The sequence below is a fragment of the Pseudophryne corroboree genome, chromosome 1 (assembly GCF_028390025.1).
Source record: "Pseudophryne corroboree isolate aPseCor3 chromosome 1, aPseCor3.hap2, whole genome shotgun sequence".
Lineage (NCBI taxonomy): Eukaryota > Metazoa > Chordata > Amphibia > Anura > Myobatrachidae > Pseudophryne > Pseudophryne corroboree.
In genome coordinates, this window is record NC_086444.1 from 576,554,071 (window position 1) to 576,577,814 (window position 23,744).

The 23,744-nt window shown below is 44.8% G+C and overlaps 1 protein-coding gene across 1 annotated transcript in view; it reads right to left on the reverse strand.

Annotated features, from left to right (window-relative positions):
- Positions 1-23,744, reverse strand: part of LOC134923200 (thioredoxin-like) — an 81,740-nt gene that overhangs the window by 9,013 nt on the left and 48,983 nt on the right. The window contains exon 3 of the mRNA XM_063920733.1: positions 1,837-1,896. Within this exon, the coding sequence (XP_063776803.1) occupies positions 1,837-1,896 (60 nt within the window). The remainder of the gene's footprint in view (positions 1-1,836; positions 1,897-23,744) is intronic.

The window sequence follows — 23,744 nt, forward strand, 5'->3', positions numbered from 1 at the left end:
TCTTTTGATTGGTATAGGCAGCGCTTCCTGTTTTATGTGGAGTTATTGCCCTGTAATTATTTGTTTTTGTTTTTTCTCTACTTAATAATGGTTCTTCTTTATCTGACAAAACTTGGGATCTGAGATTATATATATATTAGTAATCACAATATCATTCTCTTTATCCCCTAAATTTCTTTCAATGTCTTTTTCTTTTAATCATTTTGCCTTATCTGTTTTCTTCTTTAAACCTACGTTATTACCCCTTCTCTTCACTTTCTGACTTTTTTCTAATAACGTTTCCTTTTTCCTCTCCTTTTAAAGTTCCTGTTGTTTCTCCTTAAAAAAGGCTGATCTCTAGCATATGCATAATCTCGCTGTTCATAATCTCCTACTGGATTCCTTAATGGCTCATATCGATAATAGGTCTGAACTCTGGGCATATAATGTTGAAATTTTGGTGGTCTAAAATTCCTTTCTATGTATTCTAATATATCTTGGATCTTGGAAAATTAAAGATGTAATCACCCTGCCATTGTTAAATGGGTATTTTTTTCTTTCTCTCATAACCCCTTTGTGATGAGGCTTCTCTTCTCCCATTATTTTCAGACTTTGACCTCTTTTCCATTTGTCGGGGGGTTCTTTTTCCTAATGACCTTTGACAGTAGATGTACATTTCCACTGAATAGTGGGTTTTCGATGGTTGTAAGCCATCAGATGTTCATTTTCGATGTCCGTCCAATGGCTGGCTGTTTTTTTCACCTGGAAATTGGTATCTGCAGTTCAGTGTATGAGTGCATGTGTAAAGCTCCAATTACTTTTGCGCATGCACACATTGTAACCATTGATGGTTATACCATCGAATGGTTTTGATGTGGCGGATAATAATGATCACATCGCTTGATTTAATGTTGAAAGGCCAGCAACCATTTCCCCCTATCTTACAATACCAGCCTAGGCTGAGAGGTCAGGGGCTGGTTATAGATTTTTTTAGGGCTCTCGCACATTTTTTTACCCTTTTAAACCTTAACCATAAATCAAAGCCAGCATAGATCATAATGATCTGTACAGTGCTTTAAATCCACCACATACTGAAAGCAGATTCTATCAAAAAGGGGTAATCAGATATGGTTTAGACAGACAATATACAAGGTACTGTACATCGTTGCCAGACTTTTAAATCAAATGGTTAGTAAATACAGGATTCTAAAGGTGCATACGCACTGGGTGTTTTTGCCCAGTGTGTTTGCTGAGCGATGATGTGAAAATTGCTGCCCGGAAAATCGCACAGTGCCATTTTCAATGAGCCCAGCTATTTTCACATGGGTCAACCACTTTCCACAGTAGGAGACTGTGGAAAGTGGTTCACTCGGCCTGTAAAACAGCTCTCATCGCTCATCACCTGCCCATACACACAAGGCGATTTTAAGCTCAAAGTACCTGAAAATGCCAAAAATGAGCTACTTTGAGCTCAAAATCACCCACTGTGTAAGCACCTTTATATGTCCATCTGATTGCAATAGATGGCAAAACTCTTAGTTAATGTACCCCAGGTGCACAAAGTTAATAGAGACTTAAAAAAATTCTTTGCTCTAATACAAATAGTGGTACTGTCTGAAAGTGTGTGCATGCTACTGTAATGCAACCAAGCAATTGTAGGATTTTATAATTTCACTTACTTTCCCTAAATTTGCCTATTTGTTTTATGCGTACATTTTGTTGGTTTCAAGGTCACATTAAATATTTGATATGATGTACTGTATCCTGATTTCATGCTTTGCATCACAAAAAAATCTGCAATTTCAATAAGGATGTATAGATTTTTAACGGTAATTATATATTATTCTTGCTACTTACGTCGTCTTTCTGAACGTCAACTTTCATGAACTGTACATCTGGCATTTCTTTAGACATTTGCTGTAATAAAACAAAAAAAAAATATTTTCTTTGTAATCTTATTTAACTGAAGATATAAAGTGACAAATGTGTCCTATAATTCCTATGGTACTCAGATAATATGTTAGCACAGTGCAAATACAACATAAGTATTTAGTGGGCGAAACATTAGGCATATTTGACCCATTTGCTGGGGATGGAGACGGGACATTCCATAAAAACAGAAACAGTCTGTAAACACATAAGTGCTTTAAAAGTAGGCTGTATGAGGTGTCGGGCAGCCCTCTGACCAAGTCCAAGTGACGAAATGCATAGGGGCGTGGCCTGATATGAAAAAGATTGTTCTTTGGAGCTATATGCTGTGCTTGCTGTATTGACCGTTGGATACATTTTTGCTGTTCAAACTTACGGTGTTTTACCGCCGTTAAGGGTACATTACCTGTAAATTGGTTTGATTTATGTGAGAATAAAAGTGTTTTAAAGATGCATGCACCCTGGCGCACACCCTATTTCTTCTTATTGAGATTATATATATATATATATATATATATATATATATATGAAAAATAGGTTGTTCTGTTAGAAAAAAAAAATATTTGGACAATTCACACAACAGTAGCTCATATACCAGAAATGGCGGTCATACCACCGTAAGTATAAGCATCTTTAATCATACATAACATCAGTGAAAACTGCTCACAGCATGGATCCCACCAGGACCCTTGTTTCACCTTCCAACGCTAGTAGTACACAATAGACACCTTATGTTGCACAGTAGTAGGAACCCATATACACATTGTGCCACAGTAGTAGTACCTGATATACACCTTATGCCCCACAGTAGTAGTGCTCCTTATATTCACATTATGCCACATAATACAAGTGCAGGCCCACCATTCACCTTAACAGACAGACAGACAGACAGACAGACAGACAGACAGACAGTCTAATCAATTATTCTCGTCTGTGCACTGCAGAGTTTACTTACAGCTCCAGGGCCAGGCTCCTTAGGGGTGTGGTATACAAGTTAGACAGTTGAACGTTAGACAGTCACTAGGTCGACAGTCAAAAGTCTGACAGGGTCAAAAGTCCGACAGTCAAAAGGTCGACAGGGTCAAAATGTCGGCACAAAAAAATAAACAAATTCCGTTTTTAAACATTTTTTCACCAAATTTGTTGAAATTCGTCCCCTCGTGGGCTTGCTTCGCTTCGGTCTCCACAAGGTTACTAAAGGTAATTGTTTGTGACATGGATAGTAAATGGAAAATAAAAAGTTGTAAGAGCATGAAAAATCCATTAAAAACATGTGTCAACCTTCTGACCATGTCGACCTTTTGACTGGCAGACTTTCGACCTGTCGGATGTTTGACCCTGTTGGACTTTTGACCCCGAAGGACTTTGGAATGTCAACCATATGGCGTTGACCTAATGACTGTATCTTTTAACTGTCTTACTATCATCCGCCTCCCGCTCCTTAGAGTAGACAGGCACTGCACAATAATATCACAGGCAGAGCAGATGGGATCAGAGCTCCAATTCGTCCTACTCCTCAGTCCCAGTCAATGAGTACTCTGTCCTCACTGTGGTCTGCAGTAGACGTCAGATGTCCAGTTTGGTAAGCTTGTCATGATACCCATCAGCCTCACTCTGGCACCACTCCCGCAACCCACTTCCATGCATGGGAGTCAGAGGGCGAACACTGCTGGTTGATATTTTAAAATACAGCTTAAACCTATAATGCCCCATCCAACTCTTATTTGCCCTGCAGTGGCTACCTTCCCACCTCCCTTCCCACCCCTAGATGGTCTGGAGAGAAGGTGGGGCACTGGGAGCACATAGACTCAGTCAGCAAATACCCGGAGAGATGTCCAGCAGCAGACACTAATCCTGGGTACAATACCCTGGCCGGTGGCACCTCCTTCTGCTGTCCAAGTTACTGATGGCTGATGGGACTGGGCTTCATTCCAGTAGACGGCAGACTTTATATGAGTACACATGTCGCTGGGCAGCAGTCATTATACTCCCTTGCATCTTGTGATGCAGCACTCCCAGAAAACAGCTAGTTACCACCCACAAACGTCCTCTTCCTGTCAATCACCTTGCGTACACCTACCAATCAAAAAAGATGCTGATTTATTTTGCCGCTTGGCTTCGTGCCTGCGCATTATGATCCGTATGCATGCGCAGTCATTCGATAATCACCTGCCTTGCGATTTTGCACAACTCCGATCAGGTCCAGATTAGGCCCATAGATTGTAAGATCCACTGGGGCAGGGAATGGCCAAATAGTCTCTGTAAAGTTCTGCGGAATATGTGAGCGCTATATAAGTAACTGTTAATGATAATAAGTTGAACTAGAGATGTCCGTGTTTCGATTTACTCAGTTCTTTTCAGGAAATTTTATCACAAGTTTGGATTTATCTAGAATTATCTTATTGGCTATTCAAAACATGTGAGAGCCAATAGCCAATAAGATGCCATTTGAAGATCCAGATACATCCAAACCCGCACATCTCTAAGTTGAATGTAATTTCTCCTGCTGAGTGTGCATGGAAATCAATGCATATTGTATATACGCTCCTGTGTAGCGTTATACACATTTCTGCAGGCAGGCATTTCATTTGCAAAAGACATTTCTTTCATGAGATTACCTTTGCATTCACTTTAAGAAAAGAGAGATTTATGCTATGTACACACTAGACCACTCCCAAACGATGCAACATCATCTGCGATGTGACCCTGGGGGGGTGCTGTCATCAGCAAGTGCATACACACCGGCAGCTACGAACAACGGCTTGCTGGGGCCATGCTGCATTCAGTAGTAGTTGGCGTTCAACAGAGGATGTCTCTGATAGCGTGCGTAAGCATGCATCTTCAACGATCTACTGAATGATGTGTCATGATACACCATATCGTCTAGTGGTACGCATTTACACTTTGGTTGCCAATAGAACAATTTCTCTAAGGCAATAGATGTCAGGGCAGAACTTAAGTTATAATGAACTTCCTATGCCAACTGAAGGCATTCAAACTTTTCCACATTCCACTTCAGTGCCAAAGAAATGACATAATGAAGGCTGACAATATTACAACACAAAAACACAAAAACAAGTTGTGTGTGCCAGCCACGTGCATTATATATGACATTTCTTTGCCTTTTCTTACTGAAGGGGAGATTTATCAAAGCTTGGAGAGAAATAAAGCTTACCCGTCAACTATCCCAATTTTGGCAGGACAGTCCCATTTTTTTTGGCCACTGTCCCAACGTCTCACCCACAGGGTACTGACAGTGTCCCGCAGTGGGTGGGCCTGAGCTATTGGGGGGGGGGGGCTGCAGAGCAGCGGTGAATAGATTCTGTGTACATGATCACATCACCTATTCAATGAAGAGAGGGAGTGGGGCTATGTCCAGCAGCCCCTAAAGTGATGAAAATGGGACATGGTTTGCAACTGTGGTGGTTCCAGCAAGACCACGGCCACTAACCACGAGGTCATACCCCCTAATTTCAGGCACAGATGTCCCTCTATCAACAAGACCAAAGTTGGGAGGTATGGCTAAAGTACCATCTAATCAGTCTGTGTTTTAAAAATGACAGGAGCTGATTAAATGGTACTTGGCAGAGCCATAACTAGACATTTTGGTTCCCTGTGCCAGAAAGACAATTGGTTTCACCCCCGAAATAGGCATAGTGCACCAAAAATAAAGAGGCGGGAATGTATGGGGGAAGGGGCGTGGACACAGAATAGTAACAATTCACATCATACCACACAGAAATGTCCGTTATTTACATTACACTGCACAGTAGTACCCCTTATACACGTTACACCACAGTAGACCCCCTTATATACATTACGCCACAGTGGAGCCCCTTATACACATTACACCACAGTAGAGCCGATAATACATATTACACCACAGTAGAGCCCCTTATGCTCATTATGCCACAATAGAGCCCCTTATGCACATTATGCCACAGTAGAGCCCCTCCTCATTCTTCCTCCTCATCATTATATAATAGTAGCGGTGCACCTGGCAAAAAAGGAGCCAGGCACACTGCTACTATTATACATTGCAGCAGGCAGTACAGAGCAGCTGGCGGCAGCACATACAAACTGTACAGGTAAATGGAGAGCACCTGAGCTCCCCATTTAGGTACCCACAGAAGAGCAGGAGACCTCTGGCAGCACAGGTCTCTGAGGAGCAAATTGCAAAAATGGCAGCTGCAGCAGCCATAACGCCAGAAAAGCACTCACCCCCGGTTGCAAGCTCAGGTACAGGAGAGAGGAGAAGACCCTGCTGTCACCTGGAGCACCGCACCAGGTCTTCCAGTCAGACAGCTGCTGATGTAGAGGTTGGGCAGGAGCAAGGAGGCACCATGCAGCAGGATCCAAGATGGCACCGGCAGACTGTGCATCAGGAGCAGAGCTCTGCTCCCGGGTAAGAATGGCCTAGTGCAAGATGTGACGTGCTCGGCGGGCAGCTCAAATGCTCAGTATACAGTGGAGGCAGGTGAGAAGGGGCTTTACTGGGTTAGGACAGCAGGTAGATGCAGATAATTCTCCCCATATGGCATTTGTGCTGTATGCTGGTCACTAGTCGCACCACCCTAGTTATGAACATGGTACTTGGGGGGAGATTTAATTTAGCTTGGAGGGAGATAAAGTACCAATTAGCTTCTGTCATTTTACAGGCCGTTTGACAAGTGACAGGTAGGCCTGACGACAGAGGGGGACACCCGTACTGGGCCCCAGGGGTTAGACAAGTCCCGAAGATCAGGGAAACAAACAAAAAAAATGGGAAGAAGCACATATTAATACTTTTTAAACACCCTGCTCTGCCCCCTGCCAATTAACTAAAAACCTAATTAACTGGAAGGCCGCATCAATCCTCCTGTCGTCGTCCCCTTCCGTTTAACTGTCACTTGGTTCGTCCCAGTGGTGATGGCGTCACAACATCAAGACGCTGATCTTGCACTGCACCAGCCCTTACTTGTTTCTTGCCATCACAAAGAAGCAGTCCTACACTCAACAGATGTGCCCAGCCTGAGCCTCCCACAAGACACACTATCAGTGTCACAGACTTGGTCAACCAGATGGGGCATTTACAGACATCAAAGATGCTCTGGCTGCAGTGAATCCCTCCTGAGACCTGGCACCCTCCCCACACTGTGAAAGTCTGTAATGATTTTATAAAAAAATGTCAATCATTTCAACTATGTGTTTTATGTATAATATTATATATCAGTGATGTGCGGTGGGGTGAGGCAGAGCCTTTCCTGTCATACTTACATTTAAACCAGAGTTTTGACTGAATAAAATATATGAAAAATACTGATAATTTGTTTGAAATATCTTCTTTGCATTATTCTAATAATTTTTATAGCCCAAACTCTGGAGTAAAAAGTCTATGGCAGGAGAGGCAGTGCCTCACCTGTGTATCCTTTCCACACATCTCTAATCAAAACTCACCCAATTTCCAGGAGTTTATACTGCTGCACCTGTGTATAATGCCCAGATGTACCCTTTGGCTCATTTATTGCATGAAAATCTGGCTCTGGGGTTAGCCAGTGCCTCCTGAGCCATTTAGCTCACCGCACGTCCCTGTTATATATATATATATATATATATATATATAGATATATATAGATATAGATATATATATATATATATATATATATATATATATATATACAGCGAACAGGACCATGCAGCGGCACTCAGAGACTAGATCCCAGTAAATAATGTGCAAAAAAGAGGACTTTAATCCAAAACAACAAAGTTAGGTGACCTTACTTTGTTGTTATGGATTAAAGTCCTCTTTTTTGCACATTATTTACTGGGATCTAGTCTTTGAGTGCCGCTGCATGTTCCTGTTCGCTGTATATGTATTATTCCAGAGGGCACCGGAGCAGTATTTATTTGGGGTGAGTGCCAGCTCTTTTTAAGATATATATATATATATATATATATATAGAGAGAGAGAGAGAGATGTCCTTTTAGAGAGGGGTATGCTTCCATCCACTCCCAATAGTAAAGGAACAGGCGGCACTCCAAGGGACTTGTGAAAACAATCTTGTATTCAAAACAGTGCATCAAGTAAATGGCATATTATGGCCAACGTTTCAGCGCCGCGCAGGGTGCTTTTTTCAAGGCAATGTGCTGTGAAACAGGACAAAACAACATGACAGTGAAAACATACCTTTTAAATGTGAATGCCTCATGTCACGCCATGGAGCTGCGGGCGCCGGCGTCCAGCGGGGTTTCCGGTGGGTGTGACCGTTACGTCACCAGGAAGTGACATCACTGGTAACTAGGCAACCGCGGGCGTCCCGGCTGCCGCTGTCATCCCGCTAGTCCTGGCGGAAGAGAGCAGGAGTGAAATAGTAAACGTAAACAATGTGAGAGTGATTGCTCAAATGGATACACATTTCTTTCAAAAAAGCAGCGCTGTGATAAATACACAGTGTGGCTGTGTTGTGTCTCAAGTGATTATGTGAAAAAGCGAGTGCCCAGGCGCTGAATGGTGAAAGAAATGTGAGTGATAAAAAACTGTTAAAATCAATTGCACCAGCAATGTCACTGACCGTAGAAAGATAAATGATTCATGCAAATACATAGTAATAATACCCATACAAAATGGTATTGATGTATTAAACAACTTATGAATGTCTGACATAAAAAGATAACTTGGGAAATGTTGTGACAACTGATGTCAAGAGTATGCGTGTGTGCATAATATAAACGCACACTAAAGGTGGCTGTCAGACAGCTACCCCATGTGTTTTGGAGAAGTGTCTGACAACACTGACGTGATTGTACATGACTGGCACCCCACGTGACTGAGAGCAGGATCCATCGCCTGTCCACATTGGCACCGAATGGACTGAACGAGCATATTGCTTGGAACGTTTTCCTGTGAAACCCTGGAGACTATTCATGGGACTGTGTGTCATCTGGGACACATTTTTATTAGACATGGGGGTATATTTACTAAAATTCGTATTTTTCTGAATGAGGTTAAAGTTCAAACACGAATGACATCGAAAGTGTAAATTTGCAACTTTTTGAATTTATTACGACTAATTTACTAAGCTGTCGTATTCTGCATTTTCGTATTTACCGATGTCGATGTCATTCGTATTTTTTGGCGGTGTTTTACGGGAGTGAATTGTAAAACACTGCCGACTTTAACACAATGAATCTCGGCCAGATCTGTGAGATCCGTGCTGGGCTTCATTGTGCACCTTTCGTAAAAAATAAAACATTTTTAAAAATGAAAAAAAAAAATGCGTGGGGTCCCCCCTCCTAAGCAAAACCAGCCTCGGGCTCTTTGAGCCGGTCCTGGTTGGAAAAATATGGGAAAAAAAGTAATCCACGTACTTTGCAAAATAAAAAAATGGACACCCGACCACTCACTGAAAGGGGCCCCATGTTTTCACATGGGACCCCTTTCCCCGACTGCCAGGAACCCCTCCTGACTCCTGTCTAAGAGGGTTCCTTCGGCCAATCAGGGAGCGCCACGTCGTGGCACCCTCCTGATTGGCTGTGTGCTCCTGTAGTGTCTGTCAGGCAGCACACGGCAGTGAAACAATGTAGCGCCTATGCGCTCCATTGTAACCAATGGTGGGAACTTTGTGGTCAGCGGTGAGGTTACTTTCGGTCAACCGCTGACCACAAAGTTGGATGGGGGGGACAGCCTCGGGCTTCACCCCGGGCCCTTGGGTGGCTGGAGGGGGGGGACCCCTTGATTTAAGGGGTTCCCACTCCTCCAGGGTACCCCGGCCAGGGGTGACTAGTTGGGTATGTAATGCCAGGGCCGCAGGGACCAATATAAAAGTGTCCCCTGGCTGTGGCATTATGTATCTGGCTAGTGGAGCCCGGTGCTGGTTTCAGAAATACGGGGGACCCCTACGCTTTTTGTCCTCCGTATTTTTGGAACCAGGACCAGGCGCAGAGCCCGGTGCTGGTTGATTAAATATGGGGGAACCCCTGTCACTTTTTCCCCCATATTTTTTCAACCAGGACCGGCTCAAAGAGCCCGAGGCTGGTTTTGCTTAGGAGGGGGGACCCTGCGCATTTTTTTCCAACAAATTTAACACTTTCCCACCCCTTCCCACTGATAAACATGCACGGATCTCATGGATCCGTGCATGCCTATCAGAACACGGTAAAAAAAAGCAGGTCTGTTTTATATTAGCACTTTTTTACGATTTGTATTTTTTCACGGCAGTGTTTGGCTATTGCCGGCAGTGTTTGTGAATTACACTTTTTAGTAAATTACCGAGTTCTACCAAATTACAGGCGTATTTAACCGATGGTGTATTCATTCGGAATTTTTTTCTTTGAGTTCCAAAAAAATACGAATGCCCTCATCACTGCCGAGATTTGAGTTTAGTAGATTCCCGAGATGACACTTTGAAGAAAAAACACCATCTCGGTCAAAATCGGGACCTTAGTAAATATACCCCATGATGGTCTATTACATGCAGCCTTAATAGAGATATTAATGTTTGAGTACACGTTTCATTCAGGTAGATAGATAGCCTGCTCTCAGTCACGTGGGGTGCCAGTCATGTACAATCACGTCAGTGTTGTCAGACACTTCTGCAAAACACATGGGGTAGCTGTCTGACAGCCACCTTTAGTGTGCGTTTATATATGCACACACGCATACTCTTGACATCAGTTGTCACAACATTTCCCAAGTTATCTTTTTATGTCAGACATTCATAAGTTGTTTAATACGTCAATACCATTTTGTATGGGTATTATTACTATGTATTTGCATGAATCATTTATCTTTCTACGGTCAGTGACATTGCTGGTGCAATTGATTTTAACAGTTTTTTATCACTCACATTTCTTTCACCATTCAGCGCCTGGGCACTCGCTTTTTCACATAATCACTTGAGACACAACACAGCCACACTGTGTATTTATCACAGCGCTGCTTTTTTGAAAGAAATGTGTATCCATTTGAGCAATCACTCTCACATTGTTTACGTTTACTATTTCACTCCTGCTCTCTTCCGCCAGGACTAGCGGGATGACAGCGGCAGCCGGGACGCCCGCGGTTGCCTAGTTACCAGTGATGTCACTTCCTGGTGACGTAACGGGCACACCCACCGGAAACCCCGCTGGACGCCGGCTCCCGCAGCTCCATGGCGTGACATGAGGCATTCACATTTAAAAGGTATGTTTTCACTGTCATGTTGTTTTGTCCTGTTTCACAGCACATTGCCTTGAAAAAAGCGCCCTGCGCGGCGCTGAAACGTTGGCCATAATATGCCATTTACTTGATGCACTGTTTTGAATACAAGATTGTTTTCACAAGTCCCTTGGAGTGCCGCCTGTTCCTTTACTATTGGGAGTGGATGGAAGCATACCCCTCTCTAAAAGGACATTTCTTTCTCTGCATTTCTTCAAAAGGAAGGCACCGGGGCAGTTGCACACTTATACAGGGAGTGCCGACCATACCAACCTTTGTGTATATATATATATATATATATATATATATATATCCATCCAGTAAATACCGGCACTCACAAACAAACATACAGCTTCCTCCGGTGCATGTCGATATCAAAGATAAATGTCCACAGTAACAGCACACGGAGATTTTTTCAGCAGATACAAGTGTATTTAGAATAATTGACGTTTCGGAGCAACACGTTCCGTCCTCAGAATAAACACTACAATACAGAAAAGACAAATATATATATAAAATAGATAGATGGATATAGATATTTGTATCTATCTATATTATATATATATATATATATATATATATATATATATACATACATACACACACTGCTCAAAAAAATAAAGGGAACACTTAAACAACACAATGTAACTCCAAGTCAATCACACTTCTGTGAAATCAAACTGTCCACTTAGGAAGCAACACTGATTGATAATCAATTTCACATGCTGTTGTGCAAATGGAATTGACAACAGGTGGGAATTATAGGCAATTAGCAAGACACCCCCAATAATAAGATTTTACTTACCGATAAATCTATTTCTCGTAGTCCGTAGTGGATGCTGGGGACTCCGTCAGGACCAAGGGGATTAGCGGCTCCGCAGGAGACAGGGCACAAAAATAAAGCTTTAGGATCAGGTGGTGTGCACTGGCTCCTCCCCCTATGACCCTCCTCCAAGCCTCAGTTAGGATACTGTGCCCGGACGAGCGTACACAATAAGGAAGGATTTTGAATCCCGGGTAAGACTCATACCAGCCACACCAATCACACCGTACAACTTGTGATCTGAACCCAGTTAACAGTATGACAACGTAGGAGCCTCTGAACAGACGGCTCACAACAATAACAACCCGATTTTTTTGTAACAATAACTATGTACAAGTATTGCAGACAATCCGCACTTGGGATGGGCGCCCAGCATCCACTACGGACTACGAGAAATAGATTTATCGGTAAGTAAAATCTTATTTTCTCTAACGTCCTAGTGGATGCTGGGGACTCCGTCAGGACCAAGGGGATTATACCAAAGCTCCCAAACGGGCGGGAGAGTGCGGATGACTCTGCAGCACCGAATGAGAGAACTCCAGGTCCTCTTTAGCCAGGGTATCAAATTTGTAGAATTTTACAAACGTGTTCTCCCCCCGACCACGTAGCTGCTCGGCAGAGTTGTAATGCCGAGACCCCTCGGGCAGCCGCCCAGGATGAGCCCACCTTCCTTGTGGAATGGGCATTTACATATTTTGGCTGTGGCAGGCCTGCCACATAATGTGCAAGCTGAATTGTACTACACATCCAACTAGCAATCGTCTGCTTAGAAGCAAGAGCACCCAGTTTGTTGGGTGCATACAGGATAACAGCAAGTCAGTTTTCCTGACTCCAGCCGTCCTGGAAACCGATATTTTCAGGGCCCTGACAACATCTAGCAACTTGGAGTCCTCCAAGTCCCTAGTAGCCGCAGGTACCACAATAAGCTGGTTCAGGTGAAACGCTGACACCACCTTAGGGAGAAACTGGGGACGAGTCCGCAGCTCTGCCCTGTCCGAATGGACAATCAGATATGGGCTTTTGTGAGACAAAGCCGCCAATTCTGACACTCGCCTGGCCGAGGCCAGGGCCAACATTACGGTCACTTTCCATGTGAGATATTTCAAATCCACAGATTTGAGCGGTTTAAACCAATGTGATTTGAGGAATCCCAGCACTACGTTGAGATCCCACAGTGCCACTGGAGGCACAAAAGGGGGTTGTATATGCAGTACTCCCTTGACAAACTTCTGGACTTCAGGAACTGAAGCCAATTCTTTCTGGAAGAAAATCGACAGGGACGAAATTTGAACCTTAATGGACCCCAATCTGAGGCCCATAGACACTCCTGTTTGCAGGAAATGCAGGAATCGACCGAGTTGAAATTTCTTCGTGGAGCCTTCCTGGCCTCACACCACGCAACATATTTTCGCCACATGTGGTGATAATGTTGTGCGGTCACGTCCTTCCTGGCTTTGACCATGGTAGGAAAGACCTCTTCCGGAATGCCTTTTTCCCTTAGGATCCGGCGTTCAACCGCCATGCCGTCAAACGCAGCCGCGGTAAGTCTTGGAACAGACATGGTACGTGCTGAAGCAAGTCCCTTCTTAGCGGCAGAGGTCATGAGTCCTCTGTGAGTATCTCTTGAAGTTCCGGGTACCAAGTCCTTCTTGGCCAATCCGGAGCCACGAGTATAGTTCTTACTCCTCTACGTCTTATAATTCTCAGTACCTTGGGTATGAGAAGCAGAGGAGGAAACACATACACCGACTGGTACGCCCACGGTGTTACCAGAACGTCCACAGCTATTGCCTGAAAGTCTCTTGACCTGGCGCAATACCTGTCCATTTTTTTGTTCAGGCTGGACGCCATCATGTACACCTTTGGTCTTTCCCAACGGTTCACAATCATGTGGAAAACTTCCCGATGAAGTCCCCACTCTCCCGGGTGGAGGTCGTGCCTGCTGAGGAAGTCTGCTTCCCAGTTGTCCACTCCCGGAATGAACACTGCTGACAGTGCTATCACATGATTTTCCGCCCAGCGAAAAATCCTTGCAGTTTTTGCCATTGCCCTCCTGCTTCTTGTGCCGCCCTGTCTGTTTACGTGGGCGACTGCCGTGATGTTGTCCCACTGGATCAAAACCGGCTGACCTTGAAGCAGAGGTCTTGCTAAGCTTAGAGCATCATAAATTGCCCTTAGCTCCAGTATATTTATGTGGAGAAAAGTCTCCAGACTTGATCACACTCCCTGGAAATGTTTTCCCTGTGTGACTGCTCCCCAGCCTCTCAGGCTGGCCTCCGTGGTCACCAGCATCCAATCCTGAATGCCGAATCTGCGGCCCTCTAGAAGATGAGCACTCTGTAACCACCACAGGAGAGACACCCTTGTCCTTGGAGATAGGGTTATCCGCCGATGCATCTGAAGATGCGATCCGGACCATTTGTCCAGCAGATACCACTGAAAAGTTCTTGCGTGGAATCTGCCGAATGGAATCGCTTCGTAATAAGCCACCATTTTTCCCAGGACTCTTGTGCAATGATGCACTGACACTTTTCCTGGTTTTAGGAGGTTCCTGACTAGCTCGGATAACTCCCTGGCTTTCTCCTACGGGAGAAACACCTTTTTCTGGACTGTGTCCAGAATCATCCCTAGGAACAGCAGACATGTCGTCGGAAACAACTGCGGTTTTGGAATATTTAGAATCCACCCGTGCTGTCGTAGAACTACTTGAGATAGTGCTACTCCGACCTCCAACTGTTCTCTGGACCTTGCTCTTATCAGGAGGTCGTCCATTTTCTTCGAAGAAGAATCATCATTTCGGGCATTACCTTGGTAAAGACCCGGAGTGCCGTGGACAATCCAAACGGCAGCGTCTGAAACTGATAGTGACAGTTCTGTACCACGAACCTGAGATACCCTTGGTGAGAAGGGCAAATTGGGACATGGAGGTAAGCATCCCTGATGTCCCGGGACACCATATAGTCCCCTTCTTCCTGGTTCGCTATCACTGCTCTGAGTGACTCCATCTTGATTTGAACCTTTGTAAGTGTTCAAATATTTCAGATTTAGAATAGGTCTCACCGAGCCTTCTGGTTTCAGACTCAGTACCACAATATAGTGTGGAATAATACCCCTTTCCTTGTTGTAGGAGGGGTACTTTGATTATCACCTGCTGGGAATACAGCTTGTGAATTGTTTCCAATACTGGCTCCCTGTCGGAGGGAGACGTTGGTAAAGCAGACTTCAGGAGCCTGCGAGGGAAACGTCTCGACTTTCCAATCTGTACCCCTGGGATACTACTTGTAGGATCCAAGGGTCCTGTACGGCTCCAGCGTCATGCTGAGAACTTGGCAGAAGCGGTGGAAGGCTTCTGTTCCTGGGAATGGGCTGCCTGCTGCAGTCTTCTTCCCTTTCCTCTATCCCTGGGCAGATATGCTTATGGGGACGAAAGGACTGAGGCTGAAAAGACGGTGTCTTTTTCTGCATAGATGTGACTTAGGGTAAAAACGGTGGATTTCCCAGCAGTTGCCGTGGCCACCAGGTCCGATGGACCGGCCCCTAATAACTCCTCCCCTTTATACGGCAATACATCTTTGTGCCGTTTGGAATCTGCATCACCTGACCACTGTCGTGTCCATAAACATCTTTTGGCAGATATGGACATCGCACTTACTCTTGATGCCAGAGTGCAAATATCCCTCTGTGCATCTCGCATATATAGAAATGCATTCTTTAAATGCTCTATAGTAAATAAAATACTGTCCCTGTCAAGGGTATCAATATTTTCAGTCAGGGAATCCGACCAAGCCACCCCCGCGCTGCACATCCAGGCTGAGGCGATCGCTGGTCGCAGTATAACACCAGTATGTGTGTATACACTTTTTAGGATATTTTCCAGCCTCCTATCAGCTGGCTCCTTGAGGGCGGCCGTATCTGGAGACGGTACCGCCACTTGTTTTGATAAGCGTGTGAGCGCCTTATCCACCCTAAGGGGTGTTTCCCAACGCGCCCTAACTTCTGGCGGGAAAGGGTATACCGCCAATAATTTTCTATCGGGGGAACCCCGCGCCTCATCACACACTTCATTTAATTTATCTGATTCAGGAAAAACTATAGGTAGTTTTTCCACACCCCACATAATACCCTTTTTTGTGGTATTTGTAGTATCAGAAATATGTAACACCTCCTTCATTGCCCTTAACAAGTAACGTGTGGCCCTAAAGGAAAATACGTTTGTTTCTTCACCGTCGACACTGGAGTCAGTGTCCGTGTCTGTGTCGACCGACTGAGGTAAAATGGGCATTATAACGTCCCTGACGGTGTTTTAGACGCCTGGACAGATACTAATATGTTTGCCGGCCGTCTCATGTCGTCAATCGACTTGCAGCGTGTTGACATTATCACGTAATTCCTTAAATAAGCCATCTATTCCGGTGTCGACTCCCTAGAGAGTGACATCACCATTACAGGCAATTTGCTCCGCCTCCCAACATCGTCCTAATACATGTCGACACACACGTACCGACACACAGCACACACACAGGGAATGCTCTGATAGAGGACAGGACCCACTAGCCCTTTGGGGAGACAGAGGGAGAGTTTGCCAGCACACACCAAAAACGCTATAATTATACAGGGACAACCTTTATATAAGTGCTTTTCCCTTATAGCATTTTAATATATGTAGTCATATCGCCAAATCAGTGCCCCCCCCTCTCTGTTTTAACCCTGTTTCTGTAGTGCAGTGCAGGGGAGAGCCTGGGAGCCTTCCCACCAGCATTTCTGTGAGGGAAAATGGCGCTGTGTGCTGAGGAGAATAGGCCCCGCCCCCTTTTCGGTGGGCTTCTTCTCCCGTTTTTCTGAGACCTGGCAGGGGTTAAATACATCCATATAGCCCCCAGGGGCTATATGTGATGTATTTTTAGCCATAAAAAAGGTATTATACATTGCTGCCCAGGGCGCCCCCCCAGCGCCCTGCACCCTCCGTGACCGCTGTGTGAAGTGTGCTGACAACAATGGCGCACAGCTGCAGTGCTGTGCGCTACCTCAGGAAGACTGAAAAGTCTTCTGCCGCCTGCTTCTGGACCTCTTCCATCTTCGGCATCTGCAAGGGGGGTCGGCGGCGCGGCTCCGGGACGAACCCCAGGGTGAGACCTGTGTTCCGACTCCCTCTGGAGCTAATGGTGTCCAGTAGCCTAAGAAGCCAATCCATCCTGCACGCAGGTGAGTTCACTTCTCTCCCCTAAGTCCCTCGATGCAGTGAGCCTGTTGCCAGCAGGACTCACTGAAAATAAAAAACCTAAAAACTTTTTCTAAGCAGCTCTTTAGGAGAGCCACCTAGATTGCACCCTGCTCGGACGGGCACAAAAACCTAACTGAGGCTTGGAGGAGGGTCATAGGGGGAGGAGCCAGTGCACACCACCTGATCCTAAAGCTTTATTTTTGTGCCCTGTCTCCTGCGGAGCCGCTAATCCCCTTGGTCCTGACGGAGTCCCCAGCATCCACTAGGACGTTAGAGAAAAAGGAGTTGTTCTGCAGGTGGTGACCACAGACCACTTCTCAGCTCCTATACTTTCTGGCTGATGTTTTGGTCACTTTTGAAAGCTGGCGGTGCTTTCACTCTAGTGGTAGCATGAGACGGAGTCTACAACCCACACAAGTGGCTCAGGTAGTGCAGCTCATCCAGGATGGCACATCAATGCGAGCTGTGGCAAGAAGGTTTGCTGTGTCTGTCAGCGTAGTGTCCAGAGCATGGAGGCGCTACCAGGAGACAGGCCAGTACATCAGGAGACGTGGAGGAGGCCATAGGAGGGCAACAACCCAGCAGCAGGACCGCTACCTCCTCCTTTGTGCAAGGAGGAACAGGAGGAGCACTGCCAGAGCCAGAGCCGGCCATAGGCATAGGCAAACTAGGCAATTGCCTAGGGCATTTGATATGCCTAGGGGCATCATCAGCTTCTGCTGATTAAAATGATATGCGGCATGCCTATATTATGTATGTAGCATTTCATATGCAGATACAGCCACAGTCTCACACAGTATATAGGCATGCTGCATATCAGTTTAATCAGCAGAAGCTGCTTGTGCATCCTAGCCACATAACAATGCAAATCAGATGCATTTTCATTAAAAAAAGGTGCCCGACGTTAGCATTGATGCAAGATTTGTGAGGACACATCTGTATCCAAGCAGAGGCAGAGGTCACAGTGTTAGTGGAAGTGTGAGTGCTGTGTGCATGTGAGTGGGTTGGTTGTGCAGTAGTGTTCGGAATATGTGTAAGGAGCATTATGTGTGTCATGTAAAAATGCATTAATAATGTGCAACATATGTGTAAAGGGCCACTATGTGTGTCATTATGTGTATAAGGGCATTAATAATGTGCGGCATATGTGTAACAGGGTACTACTGTATGTGTGTAATTATGTGTATAGGGGCACTAATAATGTGCAGCAAATGTGTAGGGGGCACTATGTGTGTCATTATGTGTATAAGGGCATTAATAATGTGCGGCATATGTGTAAGGGACATTATGTGTAAAAGGGCATTAATAAAGGTTGTCATAATGTGTAAGGTGCATTATGTTTATAAGGACATTAATGTGTCTCATATGTGTAAGGGGCATTACTGTGTGGAATTGTGTATAAATGCATTACTAATGTGTGGCATTATGTGTATAAGGTGCTCTACTATGTGGCGTTGCATATAGAAAGGGCACTACTGTGTCGTCCAATGTGAATAAAGAGCAATAAGGTGTGGTGTAATGTGAATAAGGAGCAATTCAGTGTGATGTAATGTGAATAATGGGCTCTACTGTGAGGAGTAACGTTTATAAGGTAAAGTGATACTACTGTGGGATGTAATATGAATTATGGACACTATCGCAAGATAAAATGTGAGTAAAGTTGCAGTACTGCGTGGCGTAATTTGAATTTGGGTTACTATTGTGTGGCTATGGCCCTTCCAAGCAAGAAGATGCCCCTTTTTGGGCTGTGCGTCAAATGTGCGAACTGTTCCTATTTAAAATATAGGGGGTACAAGGACTGCTATGGGTGACGGGTGATGGTGCTGGGAAAGAGGTGCAAGGTCAGAGGCAGAACCAGCGGTGGTGCTAGGGGGCACCAGCCAAAATCTTGCCTAGGGCATCATATTGGTTAGGGCCGGCTCTGGCCAGAGCCCTGCAAAATGACCTCCAGCAAGCCCCAAATGTGCATGTGTCTACTCAAACGATCAGAAACAAACTCCATGAGGATGGTATGAGGGCCCGACGTCCACAGGTAGGGGTTGTGCTTACAGCCCAACACCGTGCAGGAAGTTTGGCATTTGCCAGAGAACACCAAGATTGGCAAATTCGCCACTGACGCCCTGTGCTCTTCACAGATGAAAGCAGGTTCTCACTGAGCACATGTGACAGACGTGACAGAGTCTGGAGACGCCAAGGAGAACATTCTGCTGCCTGCAACATCCTCCAGCATGACCGGTTTGGCAGTGGGTCAGTAATGGTGTGGGGTGGCATTTCTTTGGGGGGCCGCACAGCCCTCCATGTGCTCACCAGAGGTAGCCTGACTGCCATTAGGTACCGAGATGAGATCCTCAGACCCCTTGTGAGACCATATGCTGGTGCGGTTGACCCTGGGTTCCTCCTAATGCAAGACAATGCTAGACCTCATGTGGCTGGAGTGTGTCAGCAGTTCCTGCAAGACGAAGGCATTGATGCTATGGACTGGCCCGCCCATTCCCCAGACCTGAATCCAATTGAGCACATCTGGGACATCATGTCTCGCTCCATCCACCAAAGCCACGTTGCCCCACAGACTGTCCAGTACTTGGCGGATGCTTTAGTCCAGGTCTGGGAGGAGATCCCTCAGGAGACCATCCGCCACCTCATCAAGAGCATGCCCAGGCGTTGTAGGGAGGTCATACAGGCACGTGGAGGCCACACACACTACTGAGCCTCATTTTGACTTGTTTTAAGGACATTACATCAAAGTTGGATCAGCCTGTAGTGTGTTTTTCCACTTTAATTTTGAGTGTGACTCCAAATCCAGACCTCCATGGGTTAATAAATTTGATTTCCATTGATAATTTTTGTGTGATTTTGATGTCAGCACATTCAACTATGTAAAGAACAAAGCATTTAATAAGAATATTTCATTCATTCAGATCTAGGATGTGTTATTTTAGTGTTCCCCTTATATTTTTGAGCAGTGTATCTCTATATATTTATATATATATATATATATATATATATATATATATATACACACACACACACACACACAAACAACGTAGAGCAGAACTCTCAATAAAAGTTCAGTCACCTCCGGTGTCTTCCTTAGGTCCTGCTTCTCAACTTCTTCGGCACTTGTCTCCACATCTGCTATGGGCGTTAAGCCTCGGATACAACTACCTATTCCAAGTCGTTATAATGGTAACCCAAAGAATTGTCATGGTTTCATGAACCAGTGCGAAGTACACTTCGAGTTACTGTACTTTCGCAGAACTTTCCCACACAAAGGTCCAAGGTTGCATATATAATGTCTCTCCTGGAAGGGTCAGCTCTTGAGTGGGCGTCTCCCCAGTGGGAGTGTTCTGATCCCATTTTCTCTGACTATTCATTTATTTCTTCTTTCAAACACATTTTTGATAAGCCAGACAGACCAGTGCCAGCTTGGGTAGACCTACTCTGTGTTGAGCTGGACTCTCGCCCAGTGGGACAGTATATAGTTCAATTTCAAATCATTGCCTCTGAAATACATTGGAATAATGATGCATTGAAAGCTACATTCCTCAACGGCTTTTCTGAGCGTATAAAGGATGAGCTAGTGACTAACGATTTGCCTGACACTCTGGAAGCCCTGAACTCATTATGAACTATTATATTATCAAGATTGTCCTACGTCTTCATGAGCGTGGGCTAGAACGTAGTCAGGGTGACCATCCCAGAATTCAATTGGCTCCCACCCTCCATCCCAAGTCCCCTCCTATGGAGGAACCGATGCAGCTAGGACGGTCCCAACTTACTCCTGAGGAACATTAATGCAGACGTCAGGAGAAGCTCTGTTTGTGTTGCGACTCAGCCAATCATTTCTTAAAGAATTGTTCCGGGAAACTAAACCTCCTGACCTGTACAGGAGTCAGGTTGGAAGCAGCTGATTGTCATCCTCCCAGAACAGACTGTTTAATTACGGTGACCTTCAAATGTACCAAACATCCTTATCAAATTCCTGCTCTCATTGACTCAGGGGCTGCTGGGAATTTCATTTATTCAACTTTGATGACAGTTTTAGAGTAGCCTCTCAAGAGTTTTCAGCAACCAGTTGTTCTCACGGCAGTCAACGGAACTCGGATCCCTGAAGGGACTATTACTCATGTCACTGAGCCTACGTCTCTTTCTATAGGTACTTCTCATCATGAACAACAATTTTTTTTGTCTTGCCCTATGAGAACATCACAATGTTTTGAGTTCACCATGACTTCGTCTTCACAACCCACACATTGATTGGTGCACCTCCAAAATTGTAGCTTGGGGTCTTTCCTACCAGAAGACCTCTGTCTTACCAGAATGTATGTGCCATGAGACTTCTTTTTCTTCTCCCACTCTATCAGCAGAATATCAAGATTTTTTAAACGTCTTCTCTGAACAAGCTGCAGATCAGTTACCTCTTCACCGGCCATGGGACTGTCGATTGATTTGATCTCTGTAAAAACAACTACTAGGGGTCAAAACTACCTGCTGCCCATTTCTGAGACTCAGGCTAAGTCGGACTATGTGCAACAGAACTTAAAGATGGGGTTCATTCGGCCTTCTACCTCACCTGCCAGTGCAGAATTATTTTTCATCAAGAAGAAAGATGGTGGGTTACGTCCTTGTATAGATTACTGCAACCTAACCAAAATTACTGTTAACAATAGATATCCGTTGCCTTTTATTACAGAACTCTTTGACAGGGTCGGGGTGCCAAAATACCTACAAAGCTTGATCTGAAGGGAGCGTATAACTTGATTAGGATCTATGAGCGCGATGAATGGAAGACTGCTTTTAACACAAGGAATGGCCATTATGAGTACCTAGTCATGCCCTTCAGCCTCTGTAACTCCCCAGCTGTCTTCCAGAATTTCATCAACGAGATCATCTGTGATGTCCTTTATCGATACGTGGTCATATATTTGGACGATATTTTGGTCTTTTCAAAAGATCTCCAGAGACATCGGGAGGTACTTCAACGGTTACATAGGAACAAACTATACGACAAGTTATCCAAATGCACTTTTGAAGTTACTAGCATACCTTTCCTTGGGTTTATAAGCTCGGGTTCCAAACTTCGCATGGATCCAGAAAAACTATCTGCTATCCAGGAGTGGGCCATTTCTACCACTGTAAAGTCTATACAACGTTTCCTTGGCTTTGCCAATTATTACCGGAAATTTACCAAGAACTTCTTTACAGTTGCAGCTCCTATTATCGCCTTATCCAAGAAAGGGGCAAATCCTGCAAAATGGCCCGAGCAGCTGAAACAAGAGTTTATTTCTGCTCCCATACTCTCACAGCCGGTGTCGAAATAGCCATTCTTTTTGGTAGTTCATACTTCTAGTGTTGGGACTGGGGCTATCCTTTCTCAATTTGCTGAGGATAGGAAGTTACATCCCTGCGGATTCTTTTCAAGGACATTTTCTCAAGCTGTACAAAATTAATTTCTCGGGGATCAGGAGCTTCTTGTGATTAACTTGCGTTGAAGGAGTGGAGGTATCTGCTTGATGGAGTTCTTCATTCAGTCACGATCTTTACCGACCACAAGAACCTGCTTTATTTGTCTTTTGCTAACTGTTTAAACCCAAGACAGGCTCACTGGGCTCTTTTCCTTGCTCATATTTATTTTTGTATGAAGTACCGGCCAGGGACCCAAAATGCTAAATGCCGATACTTTGTCTAGATCTTTTTCATCTAAAGAAGAGGAAGATGACATTCATGAGAAACCCATCATCAATCCTCTTTCTTTTTCTACCACAAAATTGACAGCACCACCGGGGAGGTCTCACGTTCCTCAACATTTAAGGAAGTGTCTTCTTACCTGGGCTCATTCCTCCTGGACATACCAGGATCTTTGAGACCTTCAAATTTCTGCAATCAAATTATTGATGGCCTACTATAAAGCAAGTTATTGGTGAGTTCAATAAATCTTGTCCTACATGTGCTCAACACAAATCTTCTCGTTCTCCTGTGGCTGGTGTTCTTCAACCTCTTCCTATTCCAGTTAGTCCATGGACTCATGCAGGATGGATTTTGGGCCTTATTCAGACCTGATCGATGGCTGTGATCAGAGAGTCGCGCCCATAGAAAGTGAAAACTCGCCCCATGCAAGTGTGCGAATGCATGCGTACGCCGTGCAAAAAGTTTACCAGACAGTGGACATCTGCAAATCTTTTCACAACTCTCTCACCATTGAATGATTTTTCCTGTCTGTGCAGTCTGCACATAGCCCAGGACTTACTCCTACAGTGCGATACAAACAGGCTGATCGTGCCATAGCTGACGTCACAAACCCCCCCTGAAAACACTTGGGAAAGCCTGCATTTTTCCAGACACTCCCAGAAAATTGCCAGTTACCACCTCTAAATGTCCACTTCCTGTCTCTCAGCCTGCGTTCGCCTAGCGATTAACAAAAACGCAGGATTTTTTCACAGTCTGACCTCACGCCTGCGCATTACGATCTGTATGCATGCACAGTCATTTGATAATCGGTCTCTGTGCAATTTTGCACAATGGTGATCAGGTCTGAATTAGACCCTTTATTACAGACTTACTGGAAGAGAAGGGGTTCAATATCATACTTGTGGTAGTAGATAGATTTACAAAAATGT